Source organism: Caenorhabditis elegans, chromosome X (genome assembly GCF_000002985.6).
Source record: "Caenorhabditis elegans chromosome X".
Lineage (NCBI taxonomy): Eukaryota > Metazoa > Nematoda > Chromadorea > Rhabditida > Rhabditidae > Caenorhabditis > Caenorhabditis elegans.
Genome location: NC_003284.9, coordinates 10822669 through 10847065, shown reverse-complemented (window position 1 = coordinate 10847065; position 24397 = coordinate 10822669). Strand labels below are relative to the sequence as shown.

At 33.9% G+C, this 24397-nt stretch overlaps 2 protein-coding genes and 6 non-coding genes across 14 annotated transcripts in view; 4 read left to right on the top strand and 4 right to left on the bottom strand.

The window, feature by feature from the left end:
* Positions 1–492: 492 nt before the first annotated feature.
* Positions 493–627, top strand: C05A9.4. The gene has a single exon (NR_072046.1). It is a non-coding gene; the product is annotated as an Unclassified non-coding RNA C05A9.4 (non-coding RNA).
* On the bottom strand, positions 548–742 carry C05A9.3. The gene has a single exon (NR_072045.1). It is a non-coding gene; the product is annotated as an Unclassified non-coding RNA C05A9.3 (non-coding RNA).
* A 1649-nt stretch (positions 743–2391) lies between these two features.
* Positions 2392–4872, top strand: C05A9.2 (Syndecan). Its single transcript, NM_077408.6, has 4 exons — positions 2392–2533; positions 3426–3521; positions 3566–3770; positions 4036–4872. Exons 1-4 carry the CDS (start codon positions 2393–2395, stop codon positions 4095–4097), a joined length of 504 nt encoding a protein of 167 aa, NP_509809.2. The 5' UTR covers position 2392; the 3' UTR covers positions 4098–4872.
* Positions 3003–3133, top strand: C05A9.6. Its single transcript, NR_072044.1, has one exon. It is a non-coding gene; the product is annotated as an Unclassified non-coding RNA C05A9.6 (non-coding RNA).
* On the bottom strand, positions 3006–3136 carry C05A9.5. Its single transcript, NR_072043.1, has one exon. It is a non-coding gene; the product is annotated as an Unclassified non-coding RNA C05A9.5 (non-coding RNA).
* Positions 4873–6691: 1819 nt separating the features above from the next.
* Positions 6692–6782, bottom strand: C05A9.12. Its single transcript, NR_102206.1, has one exon. It is a non-coding gene; the product is annotated as an Unclassified non-coding RNA C05A9.12 (non-coding RNA).
* Positions 6783–8415: 1633 nt separating this feature from the next.
* Positions 8416–24397, top strand: part of plc-1 — a gene marked incomplete at both ends in the record, with an annotated part of 43794 nt that continues 27812 nt past the window's right edge. Inside the window, 24 exons of one of the 7 annotated variants that reach the window (NM_001373493.2) lie at positions 8416–8451; positions 13498–13547; positions 14763–14866; positions 15383–15500; positions 16190–16241; positions 16955–17042; positions 17136–17238; positions 18094–18264; positions 18396–18547; positions 18872–18965; positions 19482–19663; positions 19973–20143; positions 21092–21180; positions 21496–21600; positions 21647–21805; positions 21855–21969; positions 22087–22162; positions 22212–22303; positions 22375–22525; positions 22574–22896; positions 22967–23118; positions 23346–23704; positions 23791–23952; positions 24108–24253. In NM_001373493.2, coding sequence (NP_001360636.1) covers positions 8416–8451; positions 13498–13547; positions 14763–14866; positions 15383–15500; positions 16190–16241; positions 16955–17042; positions 17136–17238; positions 18094–18264; positions 18396–18547; positions 18872–18965; positions 19482–19663; positions 19973–20143; positions 21092–21180; positions 21496–21600; positions 21647–21805; positions 21855–21969; positions 22087–22162; positions 22212–22303; positions 22375–22525; positions 22574–22896; positions 22967–23118; positions 23346–23704; positions 23791–23952; positions 24108–24253 — 3250 coding nt within the window. Of the gene's footprint in view, positions 8452–13497; positions 13548–14762; positions 14867–15382; positions 15501–16189; positions 16242–16954; positions 17043–17135; positions 17239–18093; positions 18265–18395; positions 18548–18871; positions 18966–19481; positions 19664–19972; positions 20144–21091; positions 21181–21495; positions 21601–21646; positions 21806–21854; positions 21970–22086; positions 22163–22211; positions 22304–22374; positions 22526–22573; positions 22897–22966; positions 23119–23345; positions 23705–23760; positions 23953–24107; positions 24275–24397 lie in introns of all 7 variants that reach the window. The other 6 variants (NM_001373494.2, NM_001373495.2, NM_001373489.2 and 3 more) reach the window with 6 other exon arrangements.
* On the bottom strand, positions 16948–17096 carry C05A9.7. The gene has a single exon (NR_072042.1). It is a non-coding gene; the product is annotated as an Unclassified non-coding RNA C05A9.7 (non-coding RNA).

Genomic DNA, 24397 nt, shown 5'->3' with positions numbered 1-24397 from the left:
TTGAGAAAAAAAAGTCGTGACAGAAGTTGATGGATGACTTTTCTCAAACAGTTGAGTAAAGAATACAACAATATCATATGTTCTGTTATTTAATACTTCCCACTTGATTTCCATATCTTCTCGAAGATTCATGTAAATCGACTCTCGATTAGGGCCACCCATTTGAAGAATGAAAAGGAGAAGAGAAGATTGAAAACGGTATTCTGTTCTTCTTGGCTCACATTCAAATTTGCATTTGAATGACTATCCCGTATATATCTCGTTTCTTGTTTCTTACTGTCATTTTCCCATTTTCTCACCCTTGTCACCCGAGTTCCATCCTAAAGTATTTTCCCTTGTTATTTCATTACACTCATACCATTTGTTTTCCGAAGTTTTAAAATAATTAATAGAGTAATATGTAGGTTTGATTTGTTCGGTCTGTCACGACACGTTCATGACACAAGTAACTAACCATTGCCCGGTTAGTTCGTCATCTCTTACACCGTCTTATACTGTAAAGTAGTAATTATTAAAACTGGTGAGAAAATTACGGCCAAGATTAATGTGTTCGATTCTAGGCGCATTGCGCTCATGCGCAGTCGGCTGCTGATCACTGGCAGTCAGTGTCTAAACGTCACACAGGCCCTCGCCCTACTCCTCCCAAGGTCTTGCCTCGAAACACGGAGAAAAGATAAAAGATATTTGCGCCTGTACACCCGGGGGTACGCATCATATTCTGATTCATACATACTCGTTATCAATGCCCAGAAAATAGGTATTGAGACAAAACAATCATATTTATCGACACTTTTATTTTTAGTTTTAACATAAATCTGAAATAGAGTTTCAGAAAAAAAGTAGATTTTTGGCAACTTCAATACATGCTTCTATGCCTGCAATTTTTTGAATAGTTTTGTGTACTCTGACATTTTTAGAGCTCTTTTTTCATGATATTCCATTTTCATTAAAAACTTGAATTGTTACAAATTTTTGTAAAGAAAAATTGACCCAGAAAAAATCAGTCTTATCCAATTTAAAATAAACAACGTTTTCAATTTAAAAAAAAACTTGCGAAATTCGAAGTTGTTACAAATTGTGAAGCCGGTAGCTCAGAATTCTCTATCGGATATTGCCAAAACTCAGCAATCGATCCTTAAAGGGCGTTTTTCGGCCGAGAAGGACGGGACTGTGAGCTTTTTTGCTGATTATTTTTGCAGTTAGCATTCAAAATATTTATATATACCCCATTTATGAAGTTTTAAAATGAAAGTTGACCCACGTCGTACGCTTATAAACTCCGCCAGCCTCAGCGGACTAATAAAGTTCAAGGATCGATTGATGAATTTCGAGAGTATATAAGAAAATTTATTATATATTTCTAGACAGTTGGTGAAGATTTGGTTCCAACTATAATGATTCTGTGCAAGAATAGATTGTTGATTTCTTTTCAAAAACATATTTAAAAATGGCACAAAAATTTATTGATTTTTCAAATTTCTATATAACTTCAACTTGTTCATCACATTTTCATTTCATATTAACTGTATATATTTTTGACACAATGGAACCATGGCGAAAAAGTCATGTACTTCCGTCAGAAGACACTAATCTCTAGAAAAACGTTTACATTAGAAATTAGTGATGATTACTCACTGTCTAACCTTTCGCTACCAACGCAAAAAAACTGTTTTGATATGTTCACTTTCTGCGTGATCGACGTTGATGAAAAGAATGACTTTCTTATTCACACTACATCCGGATTGTAGGATTACTTTGGATAAAAGCCCCCATACCACACATAGCCTGCTGCCACAAACCACCAATTTGTTTCTTCGTTCTCGCGTGAAGCACACTAAACAACTAACAAGATCAACCTTAAACGTCAGGTTTTTGTTCCTTTCTTGCCACCTGCCCTCTCCATGAGCAACCCTCCCTCTGTTCGGTTCAACCGATGCGCACACCCGCCTCCCCCCCCCCCCCCCCCTCCGACCTAATTATACACATACAGTCTGCTGCTCCTTTTATTCATCCTTGCATTTCTTTTGACACCTATCTATCCACAAAAAAAACAATCACTTTAAGTTGTTTTCATTTAGAAAAATACTTTAATATTTAAACCCAAACTCTCAAGAAGAAAATACATTTTGTTTAACGTTTTGTTTTTATAGGAGGTGATTTTTAATTCACTACTTTTCTATCTATCTTCTCAGTCTCCCACTTCCTCCTTGGTTGTTGCTTTTTGTATTTTTACTCTCATCTGATTGGATTGTCACAACCTATCCAGGTGTACTCCTCAATTTTTCATCCCTCTTCCATGTCTCTCACCCGGCTCTTTGATCTCGTGCCGACTCCACATTTTTCGTTATATAACTTATTTATGAATCTCAATGACCTCAAATATTATTGCAGCATGTTGTTAAGGAAAGCGTGTTTTCTTCTCCTAGTTTCGGTTTTCGCGGTGTCCGCGCAATCGATCGATGAAGAAGAACGTGTGCATGTCGGAGAAGGAAGTGGTAATGGAATCACAGACGATGAAGATAGTGACATGGAGGTAAGCATCTTCTTATCACACCTTTACCCCTATTGAATAAGGAGAGTTGACCTTTTTATCGAAACTTATCAGTGGGAAAGAATAGAAGAGGCGAACGGGAACTGAGCACACACAAACAATTTTAGAAGGGTATGGTCCCAGTTATATTGTTCTGACCCTGTGATGATGCAACGGCCATGCAATAAGTACACAATTGAATTAGGAATTACCGTAGTCTCTGTATAAAAAGAATAGGTGTTCGAGGGACCATCCTCATCATCTCACACCTGTGCATCAATTTTCCTGACAATTAAGTCCACAACATTAAATTCTCGATGAGGTGACAGTGAGGAGAGGATTAGTGCAAGTGGTCGAATTTCATCTTAGATGCCTAATTTCCTTTCGGATTTTCTAGTGCCGCAAGCAAACATAATAGTTATCTTATCAAAATCACATGGGAACGTGAAGCGATAGGTAACTATGCTCTCCGGTCGTGCTTGAGAATGTCAAACAACGTTCTAAACAGACGTTCGGGGGACTCAACAAGCTGTAAGATTGTGCGGCGGAGACAAAAGCGGCTCACACGCTCGCCACCATTATGTTTGACTTTCACCTTGAATCAATGCTGCTGTTAGCTGCCTGTCTTGACTCCTCGACAAAGTGTGTCCAACAAGAGGTTTAGGTTTCACGTACAGGCGGCTGCGGCACTCCTTCTGCTCTTTAGGTCAAGACCCCGAGAAACGTCTCTCTTCCCCACAGTACTTGAGTACAAGCCTAAGAGGAAGCAAGGGCTAATCAAACAAAAGGGAAGACCATATGTATGTACATGTGTTGTTTTAGATATCCCTTCCTGTTCCGTTTTTGAAGAAACCGTCAAATCAATATTGTTTAGCAATCATTAATTCTTTTTCAGGGGTCATCGCTTCCACCAGATACTTATTATGCCACGACACCACAAATTCGACAAAAGTTTGTTCCAAGTACAAAAATGGAAACGACCACAACGAAGGTTAATCTTTTTGAAAGGTTCATGTATATAATTTTAAATTATAGATTGTCACATTCACAACATCGGATAGAATTGTGACATCGCCGCGAAATGTGATCGAAGTTACTACATCATCTGATTCTCGACCATCAGTTCCCTCAGGATCATCAATGTTTTTTGGAACTCAGGGAATCTTCATTATTCTTGGAGCAATCATGGCTTTGCTCATTATTTTGATTTTGCTTGTGTTATGCTTTAAAGCAAGAAATAGTGAGTTTTTTTCTGTACAAAAAAAGCTTTTCAAGATGGTTCGTGGACTCCATGTAAAAAAATTTCAACTCCTTGACGACAAAACTTGAATAGTTTTTTAAACTATATTTTAAGTACAGTTTTTTAAACAACAGAAAAACTTGTTTCAATTATCAAAGTCTCTTTGCAAAAATTCGAAGAATTGAAAAATTGTAACTCAAACAAGAAATGTCAACACGAAAACAAAAACAATTATTTGTTATAACAAGTAAATGTTCATTTTCAGACAAAAAACAAGCTTATCGGCCAGGGCAACGAGAAAGTCCAGATGCTCTCCTCAAGGAGTAACAATTTTAATATCTCAAACTTTTATTTGTTTTTCAATTTGTCACGTTCTCTTTTCTTGTTAGGTTCTGATATCTTTTTAAAGCTTGCATTTTTATTTCCATCTTTCACCTACTTTTTCAACAATATCCCATCGCCCCCTCCTGATGACACGAGTTTTTGATCCCCACACCTTACATTGATCCCTTCACTTATTCTATCGGGAAAAACTATAACAAGTTATTTTTAAATTGTATTTTTGAAATACCTTGTGGACATGATTTTTTCAACAAAAATATTTAACAAAAAAAAGAGAGGAGTACGGTTCATCACGTAGATCACAAATACTTTTTTGAAAATAGCATTAGTTTTATTCTTGATAGTACTTTATCTACCGTTCTTTTTATCCCATTTTCCCGGTCTTTTTTTCCCACTTTTTTATTATTTTCCTTTTCTCTTTTTCTAGTGACATCTCAATAACAAAAAATTCAAAATTACCGACCAAAATAATTATTCTTGTGCAATAGAAAGCATTTTATTCGAAATTATTTTTGTTCAAAAATGATCACCTAGACTTTCTCACACAATGGTGCAGATTTTTGTCTAAATTCGATTCAAAATAGGGTTAGTGTGAACAATTCTGTACTTTTTTCAATCAGTTAACTCAAGACGATCTTCAGGCTTTTTTTTATTGTAATTATTAATTTTCTATGCATGTTTTGTTTTTATTTATCTTGTGTCATTTTTTTTGTGAAACCAATTGTAAAACCGAATCTGATTGAATAAATTATCATTCGTTTATGTTATCTTTGAAGATGGAAAAGCGTTAATAAAGGAATTTCTTTAAAGCGCAATTATCAAACATCGTAGGGAAAAATCTTTTAAAATATATATAAATTTTATATATTAGGTCTCCAAATAAGTTCCGGGTCAAAAATCAGAACTTTGTTCGCTCCGTATCGATTTTTATGAAACTTTGGGAACTTATGTTATCAACCATGGTCTTTCATTTGACAATAGTGACAAAATTTTTTGACCACCTCAAGTGTCCTAACTCGGAGCCAATTTTTTCACGCATTTTTCTGATCTCGCTTCTTTTAACCTTTGAATTGAGGTTTGTGTGCAGATTTTGCTTTGTTCGCAATACATTGTGAGAAAACAACAAAAGTTTAGAAAAAATCCGTCCAAAAAAATTTTTTTGTCAGTCGTCCAAAAATTCTTCAAAATTTTTTTGTCGAAAATTCTTGATTTTTCCTACAAAAACGATGTAACCAAGTGTAAGCTAATTTTACACATACAAAACATATCAATTTAGTTCGATACACTAAAATGATAAAAGAAAATAAAAAAATTTCGGATAATTTTTGAGTTTTTTGAATATTTCTTGAAATTCAAATTTCAAACTCAAATGATTTGTATGTGTAAAATAGTTTACACTTGGTTACATCATTTTTTGTAGGAAAAATCAAGAGTTTTCGACAAAAATTATTTTGAAGATTTTTTGACGACTAACCAAAAAAAAAATTTTTGGACGGATTTTTTTCCAAACTTTTGTCGTTTTCTAAAAATGTGTTTCAAACCGAGCAAATTCCGCACACAAACCTCAATTCAAAGCTGAAAAGAAGTGAGATCAGAAAAATGCCTGAAAAAATTGGCTCCGAGTTAGGGCACTTTGGGAGGTCAAAAAATTTTGTGACTATTGTCAAATGAAAGATCATGGTTGATAACAGGAACTCCCAAAGTTTCATAAAAATCGATACGCAGCGAACAAAGTTATGATTTTTGACCCGGAACTTATTTGGAGACCTAATAATTTTTAAACATAAAAAATCTCAGTTTTTGACTTTTTTTGGAAGTCAACTGTCTAAAAAAATTTGCAGCGATTTTTACATTCTTTTCATGTTTTCTTTACCTAATACAAAAAGTCTACAAAAACCGTGACTAAAACAACAAAAATAGCGTTGAGTTTGACGCGACCTCTTCACAACTCGTTCTCCGAGCAAAGTGATGGCAATTGTTTTCAAATTTATATTTCAAATTGTTTTTTTTTTCAAACTGATACTCAATTTGTAGTGGTTCGAACAAATGGTCTTCGCATCAACTTATGCTAAGGATCGTTAGTATTGAGTTTTCATCAGAAATATCTGATTTTTCTTTAGTTTTTGTTGATCTTCTTTGTTGGAAATTGTATTTTCTGTCTGCGCTCTCATGGTTTGCACTATCTAGCCCTATCTAGACGGAAAAGGGGAGTTTTTGGGTTTTGTCTAATTGGATTTACGGATTATTAGTTACAACGTTTAATTGATTTTGAGGTTTTTTCAAACAAAAATAGCTGATTATCTATTGTTTTATTGATTTATAGTATTTTTTTTTCATTGGATTGTCTGGATTCCTGATTTTAGTGAGATTTCGATGTTTTCATTGGCGAATGTTAGAGTTAGAGTCAAAAAGTTAGAGTTAACTATGAATATATTTACAAAAATTAAAAAAAAGTGATTTTTATCGGAAAAAAACTTGCGACAACAAGTAGTCAGAAAGTGCCAATAATTATGAGTGCTGGAGGAGGCTGATTTTGACCAAGCTATTTCCTGATAGTGAGAAATGATTAAAAGCAATTTTCGAAAACAAAAAAATCGGGCAAGGATGGGAGTGATCCCCAATCAATCACAATATCGCTGGCGCATGCTAACCACTACGCCATCCTGCCCACGCTCATCCAATTTCCAATAAATCCATTAATGGAAATGATAACGCATATAGAAGAAATCACGCATCAGTCCGCGTATTCTAATGATAAACAGCTTCTATTTCTCATTTAAAAGCAACAAAAAATCAATAAAATAAATCGTTACGAATTCATATTTTAAATATTTTTTAACCAATAGAAATTTTATTACTATAACGAACGGACCATTTTTATTTAATCAAATTCGGGTATTCAATTTGTTTCACAAAAAAAATGACAAACACTTCAATGAAAATAAACAATTACGAAATGAGAATATGAATACCTTTTTTGAGTACACTGATTGAGAAAAGTCCAAAAGTTGTTCACGCGAACACCCCATTTTGCACAATATTAAATATTTTGGTTCGCTGTTATAAACTTTAATCGTTGAGATGTTACTTGATAAAGAAAATTAAACAACGTTTAAACACTTTTTACAACAATTGTTTTTCTCATTTTTGGCCGTAATGGTCGCAAAACCTTCTATGCAATTTTTTGGAAAAAAATTGAAAAGACCCGAAAAAACGAACAAAATTGCAAAAATAATTCTTAAATTGGACAGTTCCATTATTCCGCACTTCTGCAAGAGAACTTCACGCTACGGCGTGAAGTCCTTTTAACTTTCTTTGGAGAGCATTTGCCCATATGTATTTTACCGCGTTATTTCGTTCGCAAAAAATGTCATCATGATGATACAGTTGAGCACATGAACCCAACAAAGAAAATACAATAATATTCGAGCCTTTTGTTACCGACCAAGACTGAATGAAAATTCGCTCTACACGCAATGTGTGCAAGCGCAGGAGAAATGTGCCAATCAGCACCCTTGGCGCAAAAGAAGATGAAGTGGAATTTCACGAGTTTGATTAAAATTGAATTGAGATGCCGCTGGAAGATAACAAATAAATAACGAGTAAATATCGAACTACATTGCCTTTTTTGCATTCGAATGGTCGGCAATATGATACCGTACAGTTTTTAATTTTGCCGTATGATGCAAAGCAGTTCAATTCAAAAGTTTTTAAAGAAAACTATTTGGGCTTAAACAAGTTTTCATTGATAATTAAGAAGCAATGGTACTTGGTGATTGACCGAGATAACAAAAAACTCAGTTGTGCCCTGATTGAAAATTTAAATCAAAGTGTTAATGTAAATTTACAAATAACTGGTTCCAACTAGAAACAGTTAATAATGTTACAAAAAGGTTTCGGATACGCATATTTTCATTTTTTAAGCAATTGCATGTTCTTTTTCTGCATGATTGAAGTCTGGACACAAAATATCGGAACAAATTCAGCATGAAAAGTTGCGCGAAGAAAAAGAAAAAGCCGCAACTCTTCAAAGTAGTAAAACATTAATGAGATTGAACTCGACGTTTTTGATTAGAATAAGTGCACAAATCTCATACATAATGCAAAACTGGTGTCACGGAGCAATTTGTTGTCGGATTCTTCTCTTCTTCGTTTTTCTTTCTTCCATGCACAGAAAGACATCTCCTCTGTGTGCATAAAGTTCATTTGTCCAAAGAAAGAAAGTAATCTGTCAAAGTGGATACCGGAGAAAATGAGTGTATCATCGACATTGTCGCAGTTCTTGCAACACATTCTTCGAGAGATGTCCTTACGCCAAGCATCACACAAATTTCCATCGGTGAGTTATTTGTTTTACGCAAAAAACTGATTTAACAGGTTGAAATAGTTTTAAATTTGTTTAGTTAATTTTGTAAAATTAATCAAAATCAAACAAATTTCCTAATAACCAGGAACGCTACGAACGACTAATTGATTGATCAGTTGAATTTCGAGTCTTTATTCAATTTCCACAGTTGCTACCTATAAGAAGCTACAAGAGTGATAGTGAGAATAAGTTTACAAACAAGATTTTTTTACACGCATTCTTTGCGGATTTGTCTTGGCAAGTTTATTTTTAAAATTTGTGGGTACTCTTTTAAAATTACTGTAGAGATTTTGTTCGTAAATCTCTTTTTCCCGTTGTCTCTTTTTTGTTCCTAATTTACACCTTTTTTCCAAAAATTCTGCATTTTATGTAATCGGGTTCTGTTTATTGTTCATAATGAATGTTTAAAAAAAAACAAAAATAACATTGTGACGATGTGCACTCAAAATCTCTACAGTAATTCTAAAAGTGCACACACCAATGTTTAAAAAGGAAATGAAATACAAAAAAACATAGCGTTACTTTCATTTTTTCAAAACTGGAATACATACAACTTTTCCAAATAGAAAAAGGTTGAATATGTATATTCATTTTCAAACGTAATACTGATAAATATTATTCAAAATTGTCGAATGTTGCTTCAGAAATTTCAGCTTTCTAAGTTCCGTTTGTTTTCTTCATGTCAATTGTTTTATTTATTGGAGTTATAAGATAACAATCGGACAGTAGTAAAACAGATAGCTCATCTTTCCCTTTTGCGACTCCATCCCCCTTTTGCATTGTACTTATTCTGAGGAGTTGGCGGAAAATGAGATTAGGGCTGGAATCAAGGGATTAATTCATGAATATGGGGGAGATATGACGAACAAGGTATTCTTTTCATTGATAAAACACAGGAAGAAGCACGATAAATCTGGCTTCTTCTTTTGTACACAATTTTTTTTGAGAAATATTAATATTGAATTTTAAAAATTATATATGATTGAATGGAAACTATTTCGGTAGTTTAAATAAAAATGAGAAAAGTTGATAATGCTACTAGTGTCAGATATCACATAGCTGCCGACATTTTATTTTCGTTCAAATAAGACAACCCCTAATTATCGAATTCCGGACAAGTAATTTCATTGTTTTTTGTTCCGCTCACCACTTCTTTTTTTTTTTGGAGCATTCTGTCCATGTCTTTCTGAAAACACTAAAATAGGCTAAAACTCGAAACTTCTCTCCGTTATTTTCCTCCGGAAATTAGTTGTTTCAGAGGTCTGCCAATACTCGTATAACTTGCCATAACATAGATAATACTCCTATATCAATTTTGAAATCTTTCTTTCTCTGTTTTCAATATTTCTTTTTTTTTCGAATTACGTTCTTCCTGTGCCGCGTTTGCCGATTGCCCATTTGGCAATATTCTATCGCTAAACTCAATCTTTCACATCCCCCATTTTTCATTTTCCACCCGCTTCCTTTCCAATTTTTAACACATTTTCTCGTTCGAGATTACGTACTGCAGTGTGTCATGTGCAGCACATTAGCCCCACAAGTTTCCGTTTTCTCGTACTTTTCTGCTCATTTCCTGATTAAAGACGAAACTTGTTGTATTTGGTGCAGTTTGTGATGATCTGATTCTAGCAAAACAAATCGCGTCATTGACAAAAGTTTTGATGTAACCATGTCTATTTGGATAGAATATGTTTTATAGATGTAGAACCTTGCAGCTTGCAAAATAGTTTAGTCAGCTGTAAGAAACCTTTGATGAATCTAATGGCGTTTTTTGGACTTTAAGTTCAGATCCATGTCCAAAAATATCAAAACAATTAAATAGTCCATTTTAATCTAAAATTATTATGACTCATATTTTACCAATTCCATCGGTTCTCACCTTCTTCGAAATTCTACTTAAATTTGCAACTTCAAATATCTGAATTAGGAAACATGTTTTGTGTGTTTGTAGGATATTTATTACAACTAACCACAATTTTGAACATAAGCAAAATTGTAAATGAACTTTCTTATTAACAGTTTTTGAAATTCAAAAAATTGAGTTATAGCTGATAAGTCGTTTTCTAAAAAAACTGTTTTCTAGAAAATCGAAACTATCCAAATGCTTTATTGGAAATTTTTGTACAATTTAATGTTAAAAACTAAACGTTTTGGATAGTTTGGCTTATTTTTCGCTTTTGTGTTCAGTCGGAGCCCTTTTTTAATGATTTTTTTCAATGAAAAAAGTTTAACGCAAACTTAACTATTAGGAATTTATTTTAAGGTTTAGAAACTAATAAGCCAAAAATTCAAAAAAGTACTTCAACACATTTGTGTTTCCAAAACTATAAACAATGAACAATAAAGGTCTTGTTAAATCAAAAGATTGGCCAATTTACCACAGCATGGTAATGCGGTGCACAACTATTAAAACAATATGGTAAACTTAGGTGATAAGGTTTTTTACGAAAAAAATCTTGTACTTTCTGAAAGCGTGATATCCTTTACGTGATAAGTCCAATGAAGCATAAACATTTCTTGTTGGAAGTCTATTTTTTTCTTGCTTTAATATTATTTTAGTTTTCTGTCCGTTTTCTTTCTCTCTCAGCAGGTGTTAGTAACACCGTTTGAAATTCAAATTTTTCATTTCGTATCACAGAAATTTCAAAGAAACCATAATTCTATGCACTCACTTCTCTACTTTGATTTGAGATTAATTATGACTAAATTTTTTTTGAACACAAGAAGTTTCGCCCATTTCTTTCCCTCAAATATTGCTTCGTTTTTCAGTGATTTGGAAAAATTGTGGTGAACTAGTATTAAGGGATTAGAATAGTCGAGCCAAAGATAAGGAGGATTCACTAATCCGTGTTTCTCAATAATTTTTCTTTTGATAATAAAACGAGTAAGTGTCGAAGAGATTGAAGACTGATGAGGACAAAAAATTAATCTCAACATTGTCCTTGATGCGTCATTGAAAACAAACGGAAAAAACTGAAACTGAACTTATTCTGAACCAAGTGAAAAAGCCATGCAGCACCATTCCTTGTTTTTAAAACGGAAAGTGCAGTATAAGTTTGCCGACTTTGTTCGAGATACGTTTTCATATTTCCACTGTACTCGGCTTTCAGCTTCTCATTTCTTTCTCCCTTTCGTTGTTTCCCTTTTCTGTTTTTTTAAAGCCACAAAAACTCATAGAGTAAAGCCGAACGGAAACATGTCCTTTTCTTTTTATTTGTTTTTTTTTGAGAAAGCAAAGAAATGATAAAATGAAGAACTTACTAGATGTAGGAATTATTTCCATAGTTTTTAACCAAACTAAATAAATTCTAACCCTTATCATATCATGTTGTACAACATTACTTATAGTTTTGAAATATCCAACCAATGTGATATGATTAAATTAAACCTCATAAGCCAGGTTTGTGTCGGATTTTGTGAAAAGCATAGTAAAAATATGAATATAGTCATCTTAATATTAACTGTAATCAAAATTCGGAAATAAAAGTTTTAATTTTATCTTGACGACATGCTTTTCGGCTTTACTAATGAAATCTTGAGAGAAATGTTTGAGAAAAATTTAAAACGGCATTTGAAACATTCTACAGAAAAAATAAACAATGCAGTTTCTGTTTTTCAATGATGATCTTGAGAACAAAAACATACCACTATTTAATAGGGCCAATATCGTTTAGCAAGAATGACAAATTTTTTATTCTAGACATCACGAAAATATTTAGAGACTTTATCCCCAAGCATTCGAAACGATCAGAAACCGAGTAGTTCATAAACTGGAGCACTGATTGACACAAAATAATAAAGTGTTTTCAATCAGTCAATTGTTTGATCCATTGTCCACTCACTTCTGTCTATTACAATGGTCCTCCCCCTTTCTACTTATCAGCTCCCTCTTCTGTCTACCCAATTCTCTCTCAGCTGACCGCTCCGCTGCGTGCATCACTAGATCAACACAACCAATTTCGAATCCTTGTTTTTGTTTTTTTTTTAATTATCAGTTTGTTACATTTACTATCATGTTATTTCATACCTTGAATGTCTCACTTTCAAATTAAAATCACTTATTAATTAACTTTTTCTTACTAGTGGTTTTCTTGCTTTGAAAAAATAAATGGCAAACAAAACAATGAAGCTAATCCGAAACGTTTGCACTGTAACCTATCAAAATCTTGACAGCTCGTTTCGAATTTGTTCTCAAATTTGTTTGTTCGTTTGATACCTCCTACTATCGCATAAAATTCTAGACATTCTTAGGTTGATTCATATTCATAAATGTCCATGATTTGTTGGAATTTGACTTTAAACAACCGTTTATAGTAAAACTTAAAATTAGAAGATTTTGTAATGAATTGTATGCAAGTCTTAAAATTGGTTTGCCGATTTTGCATTTTGCACAATTTGTTGTATCATATTCTCACTGAGTATTTCAAATTACAACAAAATTTTTTCTTCGAGAAATTTTTTTGAAACAAAGCAACTTACCATTCCCATTATACATTTTTTGTGCCAATTCAAGCCGATACAAGTCAGTTAAAATTTGAAAATGACTGACGCTAAAAACATTCAAGAATCAAAATTTTTTAATTTTTCTACAACGAGCTTTCGAAAAAAGTTAAGTAAACAGTGAATACAATTCATTTGTCATTTTGTTCGATTAATTTGAAAATGAACAGCACTGTGTAAAAATTAAAATTTATCAACTCCAAGTAATACATGTCAAAAATTCGAACGACATTTACTACACTATCAACTGGAAAACGTCTCCGTTTTTTACATTTTTGGTTTTTCTGTATGTAAATACATGCATCGTCACACGCCACATGTATAAATATATATATATATGCATCTCAACAGCTTAAATAAATCCCAAAACCACTAATCTTCACAGACCTTGTGTATTCTTTTTCAGCTCATCTGCCAATGTCTATCTTCTTTCTGTAACAAATAGGTTAAAATGCTTATCTATTGCTAATCAATAAATTGTTGAAAACAACAAATGTTTGAAATGCTGAAAATTTTCAGGTGGACTCAATGCCAACATCACGGGATTCATCGATGGAAACAACCGACCGGTGAGTTATCGAAGTATTTGGCTGAATTAAATAACTGAAAGGAACATTTTTACTTTTGAACCAAATTAGAACTAAAAATGTTTTTTCAAAATAATAAGAATGAGTTTGATGTCTGTAAAATCAAAAGTTGTCTTGTATTAGAAACTCGTGCTTATTATGTGAATTATTCACGCTAGGATTTTCCACTTATAAAAATAGCTTTTTCAATATCTAGGTTTTCAGAATATGCGTTTTGTTTTATTATTTCGCGACTCGTGAACATTAGCCCAACCGTTCTGTAGAGTAGTCTGACAAGCGATGAATGAGTAAATAGGCAAGGCGCCTTAGTGGGGATCTTATTTGAAATGCGAGATCACTGGCGAGTATTTTCGAGTGTTAATGGTGTAATTTGATAGATAAGATGCGGTCCTTGCAAGATCAATAAAGTCCAAAAAACTCGAGGAAAAAATTTGAGAAACTTTTAATACGAGCGGATCTTCTTGATTTCTCTTTCATTTGTAAATAAAAACTATCACCTTCCCATATGAAAATGTAAATCCAAATGAGATATTTTTGTGAGTCAGTAAACAACTTTTTATTTCAATTTTCAAAATTCCATAAAACGAGTTGGTATTCTATTTGAATTATTCACCTCACACTAGTTAAAAATGCATATCAACACTCTATCAGGAAGAAATCGCTTGTTTCTGTCTGGAAGATTTTGAAGAAACCATCAACATTTTAATCTACAATACTTTTCACAAAATACTCAAAACTCCAAGCAATTTTTTCAAGGATGTAGTTATACAATGATTAGCCACGTTCAAATTGTATCCAATAAGGGGAAATTTTTAATATGGCAGGAACCGGAGCCAGACTCCATGTTTTCTCTTCATCATCGTAATGCAAGTAGTCTAATTCATCTTTTCCTGCTTATCGTCTTGCTTTCACAGTGGATGGTGCTCCGACGGACTAAGTCAGTCTCCTGACTCTTCAAATTCTTATATTTTTCTTTTCCTCCCCAACTATCCGGTAGCTTTAAGTTGTTCGGCAGCGAACGAGAAGAAAACTAAGAAAAACTGCGCCTTCACACCACTCGTCGCCAGAAGATAATCAAATTTCAATATATGTATGTGCTTATTCATTTTGTTAGCCAAAAACGTGACTTTCATTCGACCCATTTTAATATACACTTTCCATTTATGTTTTCATTGATATAATGACCAATGAATACAGGTACCCGTTTGGGTATACGACCGAATTGGCACGTACCGAACCATCTGCATCAACTGCCAAACGTCTTCGACAAAGGTTACAGCGACAGCAAAGTGGTCAATCAGGTGAGAAATTATTAATCATATTAAAACGCTAATATATTATAAACATACAAATTTTTAAACATAAAATATTTTATTTCAAACTTTTTTTGAATTTTAAAAATATTTGTAAATCTGGGAAACTTTAGACTATTTTCAAACGGAGAATTTTATAACAGTTACTTTATTAAATTTGGCATTTCAAATAATATGGAATTCAAACTCCGATTACACTTATTCATTTTTTCCATTCGTCATTCAACTAAGAAACAAGAGGGTCATTGAACATTAGTGCATCTTTTTCTGGATAATGACAACTCGTTTCGTTTAGAGTGTCCGTGTTGAGATGCAGCTCATTGTCATTTTCCTTTGAATTATTGAAAAACGATTTTTTGATTAAAAAATTTGATCAATAAGCGCTAAAATGAAGGTTTCATAAACTTAGATAAACTTTTTTTGTTAGAAATTTTTTTTTTTGAGACACAGCGTGGTGTAACTTGTTTTGAATATTTTTAAATGAAATTCGTCATCAAAGTTTAGGATTATCCGGTCGACGGTATACTGGAGAAAGCAGCGAGTGCTCATCACTTGTCGGAACACCCACAGACACTGGCAGATCATTTACATTTGGAGCAGCACAAAGAGTCATGCGGGAACGGTTAGCCCTTTGAACGTTTTTGAAATATTCAATAATTTTCTTTGGAAGAAATATATAATCAATCTTCTCATTTACAGTTGAAAAAATGTACCGTTAAGATAAATACTCGAGATTGATTTGATTGATAAAATTTTGAAATAATTATTTTTACATTCAGATAATTATAACAAAATCATGTTTTTCTAATTAATCTTAAAATTTAATTTCTTAAATTGAAAACGTGAACGTTATAAATTCATCCCTAATCGAAAAACCTGAATAATAATTTTTCCGCCTCCCACTGCTTACATTAGGTTGCACATTCAGTAAAATGTCAGTGCCAAATATATTTCCATTCAATTCAATAAAATGGTACAAATGTTCTGTTCAAAAACGTTAGTTTTTTGAATGTTCAAAAAATGACCAAACACAAATATAAGAAGAACAGCTCTAGGAGCACTAAGAAAACAACATCATGCATAGTGAATAAAAATAGAGACAGCTTCTGTATTGTTGTATAAAAATTGAATTAAGGAGTGGTCTTTTTTTGGTTTCAGTGTTATCTCATTGTCTTCACAAGATCTATGGTCAGCTAAAACGTATAAAAGATATAAAACACTGAAATTGAACATGATTCGAACAGTTCAAAAAGTTGAAAACCAAATGCGCATATCACGATCTACTCGTAAAATCCGCCGTCATTTTTTCAGGGATGACCGCAAACCATCAGTTACCCAGAACTTGTCAGAAATAATGCTCGAGGTGAGTCCTAGTTTTTATTATTTATTCCTCTGGGTCAAGTAATACTTCCTTATTCTTTTCTTCAGTTTCTCGTCTTTTTTGTCCGCTACGTACTTCTAATCCTTTTGTAACAAATATTCTTTGTGCTGTGTTTGACGTGTTCTTGATACTAAACATGAAACTTAGACAAGAGGTAATAGTTGAATCCAGTGTGGAAACTATGTTTTATAAAAACATTTTTAATCACCTCTTAGTGTTTTAACATTGTTCTAGTGGGATATTTTGAACATCTATGTGGTAAAACACATGTTTTACTCGAGTTTATCCACTAATAATTATTTATTCACAGTTCTATATAAGAATTCAAAATTTTTGTCATTTGATAAAGGCACACTGAGCGTTTAACTACATGTTTTAAAACTTTTATATGTTTGAAAAGCAGCACTTGACAAATGTACTTTGGCTTTTTGAGCAATGTGAAATGTTCGTACAACTTTCAAATTCTTGATGACTTGTGTCCTTTTCTCTGTTACTGCCTTCTCTCGTGTTCTTGTTCATCTCCTTCGCATTTTTCTAATTGACATTTCTACTATTCAGCTCAACGCATGTAGACTGCAATTTTTTCTTATTGCTACTTTTTTTTCAAATTTTCGAGTTAATCTCTTATTCAAATGCATTTAGTTTTGAAGTTATTTTTGTTGATATTATCTTTGATTATAAAAAATACATTTTAGGCAATACATTATGAAGATGTGAACTTGGTGGAAAGGTTGCTCACTGCGCATAGTTCAAAACAACCAATGTCAACATCTCCGTCAATTGGTAATTCATAGAAGTTGGGGGGGGGGGAGGGTCCCGAAATGAATTGATGAGCCTTTGGCACGGCTTCTCTTCATCTTCATTTTTCTTTTTCAGGTAGCACAAACACATTGACGGATCTTGCTCAACGTAGACACGGTGCGGGGGCACACCGACGTTCCAATGCCAGTAGTACGGTGTCCACACATTCCGGAGGAAGGTGGGGTCATGTTTATATGTAGATACTCGGAAACAATTTATTCATGAGAAATCCGGCCAAGAAACTGAAAACTCAGATCAAAATTGTGCGTCACATATGCTGTTAGAAAGGACTTGCGAGAGTCAAGTCAAATTTTGTATTCACTTTGAGACGTTTTTATGTTTAAGTTGAATTTCAGAAAAACCCATCACAAAGTAATTAGAAAACCATTTTTATTTTTGTTCAAGTATATATCTATAATTAATTTTAGTTTTAGTTTCTGAAGCTATAATTTGAACCATGTATTTTCTATATGTGTTGTCGTGCAAAAATTGCACCTTTAAAAAAGTGAACTTTTCAGACATTCAGTAGTTGTCAAAAACAAAACGCGGATGTGTACTGAATTATTCAAAACTTTTGTTTTAGTGAATTTATTTAAGCTTTAAATATTAGTGCAGTTCACAACACAAAATATTTAAAAATTGTTGGACCTTTAATTCCTCTTATGAAATGTGTATTTTCCTACGTACATCAGTGTTCAAGACCATAATATAATGGGGTAGCATCAATAAAACGCTCTACATTCGTATTTTCCTCAATCAATAATTGTTTGACTACGTTCCATGTTCCATGTTTTATGTTTGGCAAGGACTTTTTATTTTGCAATTATTTTTTTAAACTGAAAAAGAGAATACCTGAGGTCAGTATACAATCAAAGATTCAAGTTTATAAAAAAATATCAGTCGGTGCTATTTTTTTTTGCAAAGTGTTCAACTTTCACACGTTCCCAATCGTTGCGATCACTGAGAAACCAAACTTTTCCTTTTAAATATGTTCTGTTCAACTGTACGTTATCAATTTTCCTGTATTATTCAGATCCACGTGTGCTATGATGAACACGTTGCACATGGCTGTGGCTCATAAACAACGAGATATAGTGGAACTTTTGCTTAAAAACGGCTACGATCCCAATACTCCCGCATCGTGTCACTGTAAGGGAAATTGCACGGCGACTGGGAATATTCCACTGACTTCGATCATTCCGAGGTGAGAGAGCCCACACATTCTAGATCACCGAAAATCTTCAAAGTACACACGTTTACATCCTTGTCGAACAAGGTTTCGTGATAGGAATATCAGATAAGGGTCATATATTTATCTATCTCGAATCGTTTCAGAACTCATTCAATGACGCCAGAATTGTGTTCGACGTGCTCTCAACTGAGGGTTGTGTCAATCGTGGATCAAACACCGCTTGGTGTGGCAGTCAGATCACAGTCCAGCGAATTGATAGCATTGTTGATTGCCTACGGAGGAGATGTTAATTTAGGTACGAAAAAGAAACCTTAAAGCATTTTTTCATTTAATAATCCCAGCGAATTGAATGAACAGATTATCCAACATGTTTTTTTAAGTTATAAAATAATGATTTTTATCAAATAACATTACTCAAATAACAAGTTAGTTTTAAACTTTTATCAAATAGTTTATCCTGCGCCTATTTCATGAAATTCCGATGTTTCTATCACTCACTTGTTTCAGATGATACATTCATGATAAATAGGCGCCCCTAATATTTAATGATCATCCCGTTTTCATCAATAACCTGACCAAAAAAATGGAATAAAAATTATTGAATAAATAATGATTGTAGGTGATGAAGATGGCAACACGCCGTTGATGCTAGCCGTACGAGAATCACCTCTGTCTTGGCCTTGCCTGCACACGCTCATTTTCTTTGGAGCTCAGTAAGTTGAGAGTACATTCTTTTTAAGTTCAAGTAGGTTTAAAGTTTGTCCCATTTTTATAACCAATAAAAAATACGTAATAAGCCGTAAAGGTTGTATAAAAATATTTCATAATGTAAAAAAGTGTTCGTTTAGTTTATTAATTATAGTTTTTTTACAAGAACAATTATGATTGAAAAGCATTTTCAATTCTTAGTATTTACTTGAAATGACATCTTCCGTTGTTATTATCTGAAAACTGAAACAAACGTATATTTTTAATTTTTTAAAAGCCAATTTTAATTATTGTCTTTTCGCATTCAAATGTTCTAGTACTTCAATGCATTTGTTTCATTTTCGTACATACATGAAAATATGACCAATCAGAAATGTTTAATACAAAGCAAATTAACCCAAGCAAAAATTCTGCACACTAAAAATTACGAAATGTTATTCTTAGATATCAAATCCATTAAAACTCATAGTTTGAATTTTAAAGTTTTTGTTTTTTAATTACATTTTCGTAACCGTTTCCAGAATTGAACAAAAGAACATGCGCGGAATATGCCCTCTTGATCTTGCTCCAGAGCTGAAGAAACTTCAACAAACTTGCGTTGAAGAGCTTTTCAAAAATGCGTGCTCGGGTGATTGTGAACCACCATCTCGATCTACACCGGGACCATCAGCCAAAAACTGGAATAGACTACAAGTTGACAATGGTGAGTGTCAGAGAAGGAGAAAAAGTGTCATGTATCACAGAAATGTATATTAGATATCTTTCGGAGACTTTCTCTTCACAGCTCAAATCTACTTGCAACTCAAAGTAACAAGAGTTTTTGTTCTGTTTTTTCCGTCTTCATTTTTTTCTTATATAAGTGCTACCCGGATGACTTCATAATTTGATTTATACGTGTTCTCCGTCTTATATTTTTCTTTGAGACGGCAGATACTTGGTTCGCCCAAAAGCACTTCCCTAGGCACCGCTGACCTGATTTTTAAGTTGCTTAGTGTTTGGTTTTTCTGTTCAGTTTCCCAAGGAGAACGATCACTGTCAAAAGCTCCATTGAGCCCAAAACCGTCTGCTGCAGCAAGTGTCTCAACGTGTAGCATGCTGGAAACCTCATCAGCAAAAGAATGTGCACGACGAAAATCATTGGTGTCGCTTCAACTTCACAGAAAAAGCCGAAACGTGAAAGAATGTAAGTGTTCCTGTTTTGAAACCGATTTTGCTTTTTGTTTTCTTTGCATATTTATTCCAAAACCCTCCCCTTATCACTTTCCCCCTTTTTTCTTTTTGCCCGCTTGCTTCATTTCAAACCCCCTTGTTTTGCGTTTCGCGCACAAACACTTTTTTCCTCTTTTTCTTCTTTGCTTTTCAACTTTCCAATCTTAAATGTGTTGCTACGCTTCTACACTTTTGATTAATTTCGAAAGATGTGAAATTTCAAGCTAGCAAATATCGTGCTACTTCGAATTCAAAAGATTAACGCGTTTTCGAATTCGTAGTCAAAAGTGTTAAAAATTACAAACTTTTGAGGATAAAAAACTGTAGCACTTTCTGAAAGTTGGTGACTGTTGTTAAAGAAAGCTTCATTATATTTGATAAAGTTACTTTTGTTTTTTAGTTAATTCTAAATTGTGTCTCTCAAGAATTCAGAAATTTGAATCTACTATTCGAAAGTTTCAATAGAAAGTAAAAAAACTTTGCCCTCTTCACCAAGGAACAAATCAATTTGTCTAAAACAAAATAGGATGTCCGTCCCTTAATTTCTTTTTGTTTCTTTATCCACTAGTAATGTGGAAAAATTTAATTTACCCATCCCTCTTGTTGCGTAAGCCAGTTTATCCGATATTTTTATATGCAGGTTTTTCTTGGTACCCCACGTTAATCTTACGTCAGTTTATGACAAAGCTTAGGGCTCCTTTCCAAAATGATTTTGGTTCCACGTTAGAGACCCCTAAAAGATGTGTGCGAAAATAGGGATTAATGGCGGGACGCAAAGTTAGAATTGTTAGAATCCCTCACCACCACCAGCTGCCGCATCCTTTTGCTATTCATCACAATATGTGGCGAAACGTGGTGTTGAGGTCCGACTCGAAAAGTTTATCTGAAAAACGATTTCATTCCTGTATTCGTGTACCTGCAGATCCTGTAATTGACTGCGTCAGTTGGGAACAAGCATGGGAATTGCTGAAGAAGATGGCATGTAATCCAGAATGTCTAGATAACATCGTGGTAAGTGATCTTTGAAAAAATGTATAATTTTTATAATAAGGAAACCCAAGTTTTATGAATTCCGTAAAGTTCAAATTTCATTAGAGAAATTATACAATTTAGCAGAAATGGAATTTTTTGTTTATTTATTATTCAATTGTTGATAGAAAATATTATATGAACTAAAAATATGTACTAGAACTTAGCCTAAAATGCAATTTATGTACTCGCGCACTATTCTTTAGAATTTTAAAAAATTGAACGCAAACAGCTGAAAACTTTTAGGGTATGTTTTTATTTTAGTTGTGAGTTTCCACACCCCACTCTCGTTTTAAGAATTCATTGTCAAAATTTGCAACCCAAATGGAGAACACCCCGTCAAGCGTTGATCGTGATCAATTCGATGCACACATGGGTGGCCTACTACATAAAATGATTCATGTAAGTTTCATGTCACAACCGATTAATAGACCACTGAATACTTTAGACAGCGATTGAGGAGTACGAGTCTTCGACACCAACCTACAAAAAGCAGAAGAAACTCCATCTCACCTGGCTGCTCAGCCAAATTGCCACGTTTTGTTTTACATTTCTGCAGAAAAGTGGAACGAGCCGACAATTCTCAGCACTGAACACGTTGAATAAAGTGAGCTCTGTGTAGGAAAGGGGAATTAGAACTTGGAAATTTTTTTCAGATTATTGATGCTGGTTTAGTACATGATTTGTTCGCATTCAACGACGTTGTCTTTCATTCTTCAAGAATTTTGAACCGATGCCATGCATTTGATTCCGACGAACCACCAACTCCATGTATGTTTTTTATTTTTGATATGTTGGGTAACAAAATAAATAAATATAACATTCCCCAAATTCAAATGAAACACCGAGACGAAGCTTCAAGTTTTTTTCAAAACACATTTATTTCAGCTGGCGAATCTTTCAACTCAAATGCAGACCAAAACTCAACTGTCGATCATGTTTTCATTTACGGAGCTGGCTATAAGTAATACCTAGTCACATTCAACATTTAATAACAGCCTTCTGTTTTCTAGAGACCAATCGTTATTACCTTCTCCTACGGTGGCACCAACTCGACACAAGTCCGACTTAATGAATTCTTTCAGCGAAATGGATCCAAGCCAGGGTTTGTGTGTTGTTTGCTTGCTTGCAAACATTCAAAAATTTACACTAAAAACAAGATGTTTTCCATTTTAGTCATTGTGGCCTTGCACAACGCGATAACAATGCAAAACCGGGAAGTAGGGTCAAGATCTGTTTGTAGTCCGGCTCATCGATGGAGGCAGTGTTGTGCTCATTGTACACAGATATTGGTGGCCAGATTATTGCTATTCTTAACACACGCAAAGTAATTTGATGAGAAAATGAAATTTGATGAGATCAAAAAATTTTACAGAAAATTTCGAAGTCGGTTGTCTGAACGACATCAGCTCAGAAGCTTGGTAGCTTTGTTAGAACCAACTTTGGAACCTCAACTCTTATGTCTTTTACTTCAAGTTCTAGCTCTTATAGCGTTAGATCCATCTACCCACACAACTTTGATAGACATTCAAATTGACGACGTCTTGATTCAAATGCTACTCCCAGCAGATGATTGGTACTACACTAATCACAGCACTAAATATGGAACTTTTGTAAAGTACCATGCTGCTAGAGTTTTAGTGTACGTTGGAATGGGTGATCGAGTAGGAAGTCGAGTCAATCTGTTCAACATGATGAGTAAGTGAATTCAATTTTAGATTTTCAGATCAAAAATTGTTGTTAGTGTACAAAATACGAACAATTTCAGCGTTTGAGCCATCTGCAAAAAGCGGGAGTCAACAAAACGAGGACGACTACATTTGTGAGACATGTGCCACACCGCGCAGCCGAAGTACATTTTCAAGATCAGCAGTTTCAGTGGAAGGTGTTCTGTTAAAAGTGTTGGCAGAAGTTGCTGAGGTACAGGGATTAGTAATTTAATTAATTTGATTAGGCCTTTTTTTATAAGTTCTATAAGTTCTGGATTTATAAGTTCTGGATTGTTTTAGAACACACTCAATGTCATAGCCTTTGAGATTACTTTTAATATAGAGATATATAATTTTATTATGAAAAAGATTAATTTTTTAGGAAACTTCATTAAACAATATTTTTATTTGAAGTACAAATAAACGCAGTGTTTTCAGCTTGTACGTCAGAGTCAACACCTATCAGCAAGTGAACCAATAACTGAAGAATCGCCCAGTGCAGGATCTCCACCCGCTGTCCTACCAAATCAGGCTGAACAGAAAAGTATTAACGAAAAAAATGCAGAGAAACTTACACAACTTGGGTGCCAAATTTTGATCTCATTGGAACAACTTGAAGCTCATTTATGCAAACTTGGACTGGTACTTGATTCGGTTCTACTTCTCCGTCTACTTCTTCATAAGTTGTCATGGGATCTTGGATTAGTCACAAAAAAGAGGGTTGCTGTGGTGGATCATGTTTACAAACCAATCACGGATCCGAGAGCTCATTCTAGCTGCAGTCTTGGAAACAACAGGTTTGTTGTCGTTGTGTTTTGGTTTTGGCTGCTTTCAACAGGCTTGCTTATTCCAGAAACTTTGGTAAATCTAAATCTTTTGATAGGCGAGAAGATAGCAAACGGGACAAAAATTACTTGCGTGTTGATCAGGGATCTCGTGCGTCAAAGAGAGTGCATATCAGACGATCTAGTTCAGTAGAGATTATCAGGCCAAAACGACTCAGTTCCGGAGCAAAAGATATCAAAAATCGAGAACGGAGGAAAAGGTAACAAGAAATTCGTATTATTTTTGAACGCAAATATCTTCATTTTCATATTTTCATATTTTCTCATAACGTGACTAGCCTCTGATAGTTCCAATTTATTCTACATATTTTGAGCGCCAATGAATGATTTCTTTTTCAAAAAAATTATTTTCCAGGCTGGGAACAGATACAAGTAGCGGGTCGAATCGTTCCAAGAAAACCAACTCCTCGTCTTCATCTGTTCAGAAACACTTGCCAAAATACATTCAATCATTATTCCGAAGTCGGATGGGAACTGATCCATGCAAGAGGACATCGAGAAGTGAATCCACTTTACCGCACAGTGACTTTTTGTTGTGATATTCATTTTTGCCTCTACAACTCAATCATTACTCACATTTCACTCGGAATTTCCTTAAAATTCTGTATTTCTTACGATCTTTCTAACATTAGCATGCGATCATAG

Bases quoted from the DNA above. Each gene is read 5' to 3' on its own strand.
- C05A9.2 (NM_077408.6), top strand. From the start codon at position 2,393: ATGTTGTTAAGGAAAGCGTGTTTTCTTCTCCTAGTTTCGGTTTTCGCG. The intron at 3,522-3,565 runs GTTAATCTTTTT...TTTAAATTATAG, and splicing joins TGGAAACGACCACAACGAAG to ATTGTCACATTCACAACATC. The intron at 3,771-4,035 runs GTGAGTTTTTTT...GTTCATTTTCAG, and splicing joins ATGCTTTAAAGCAAGAAATA to ACAAAAAACAAGCTTATCGG.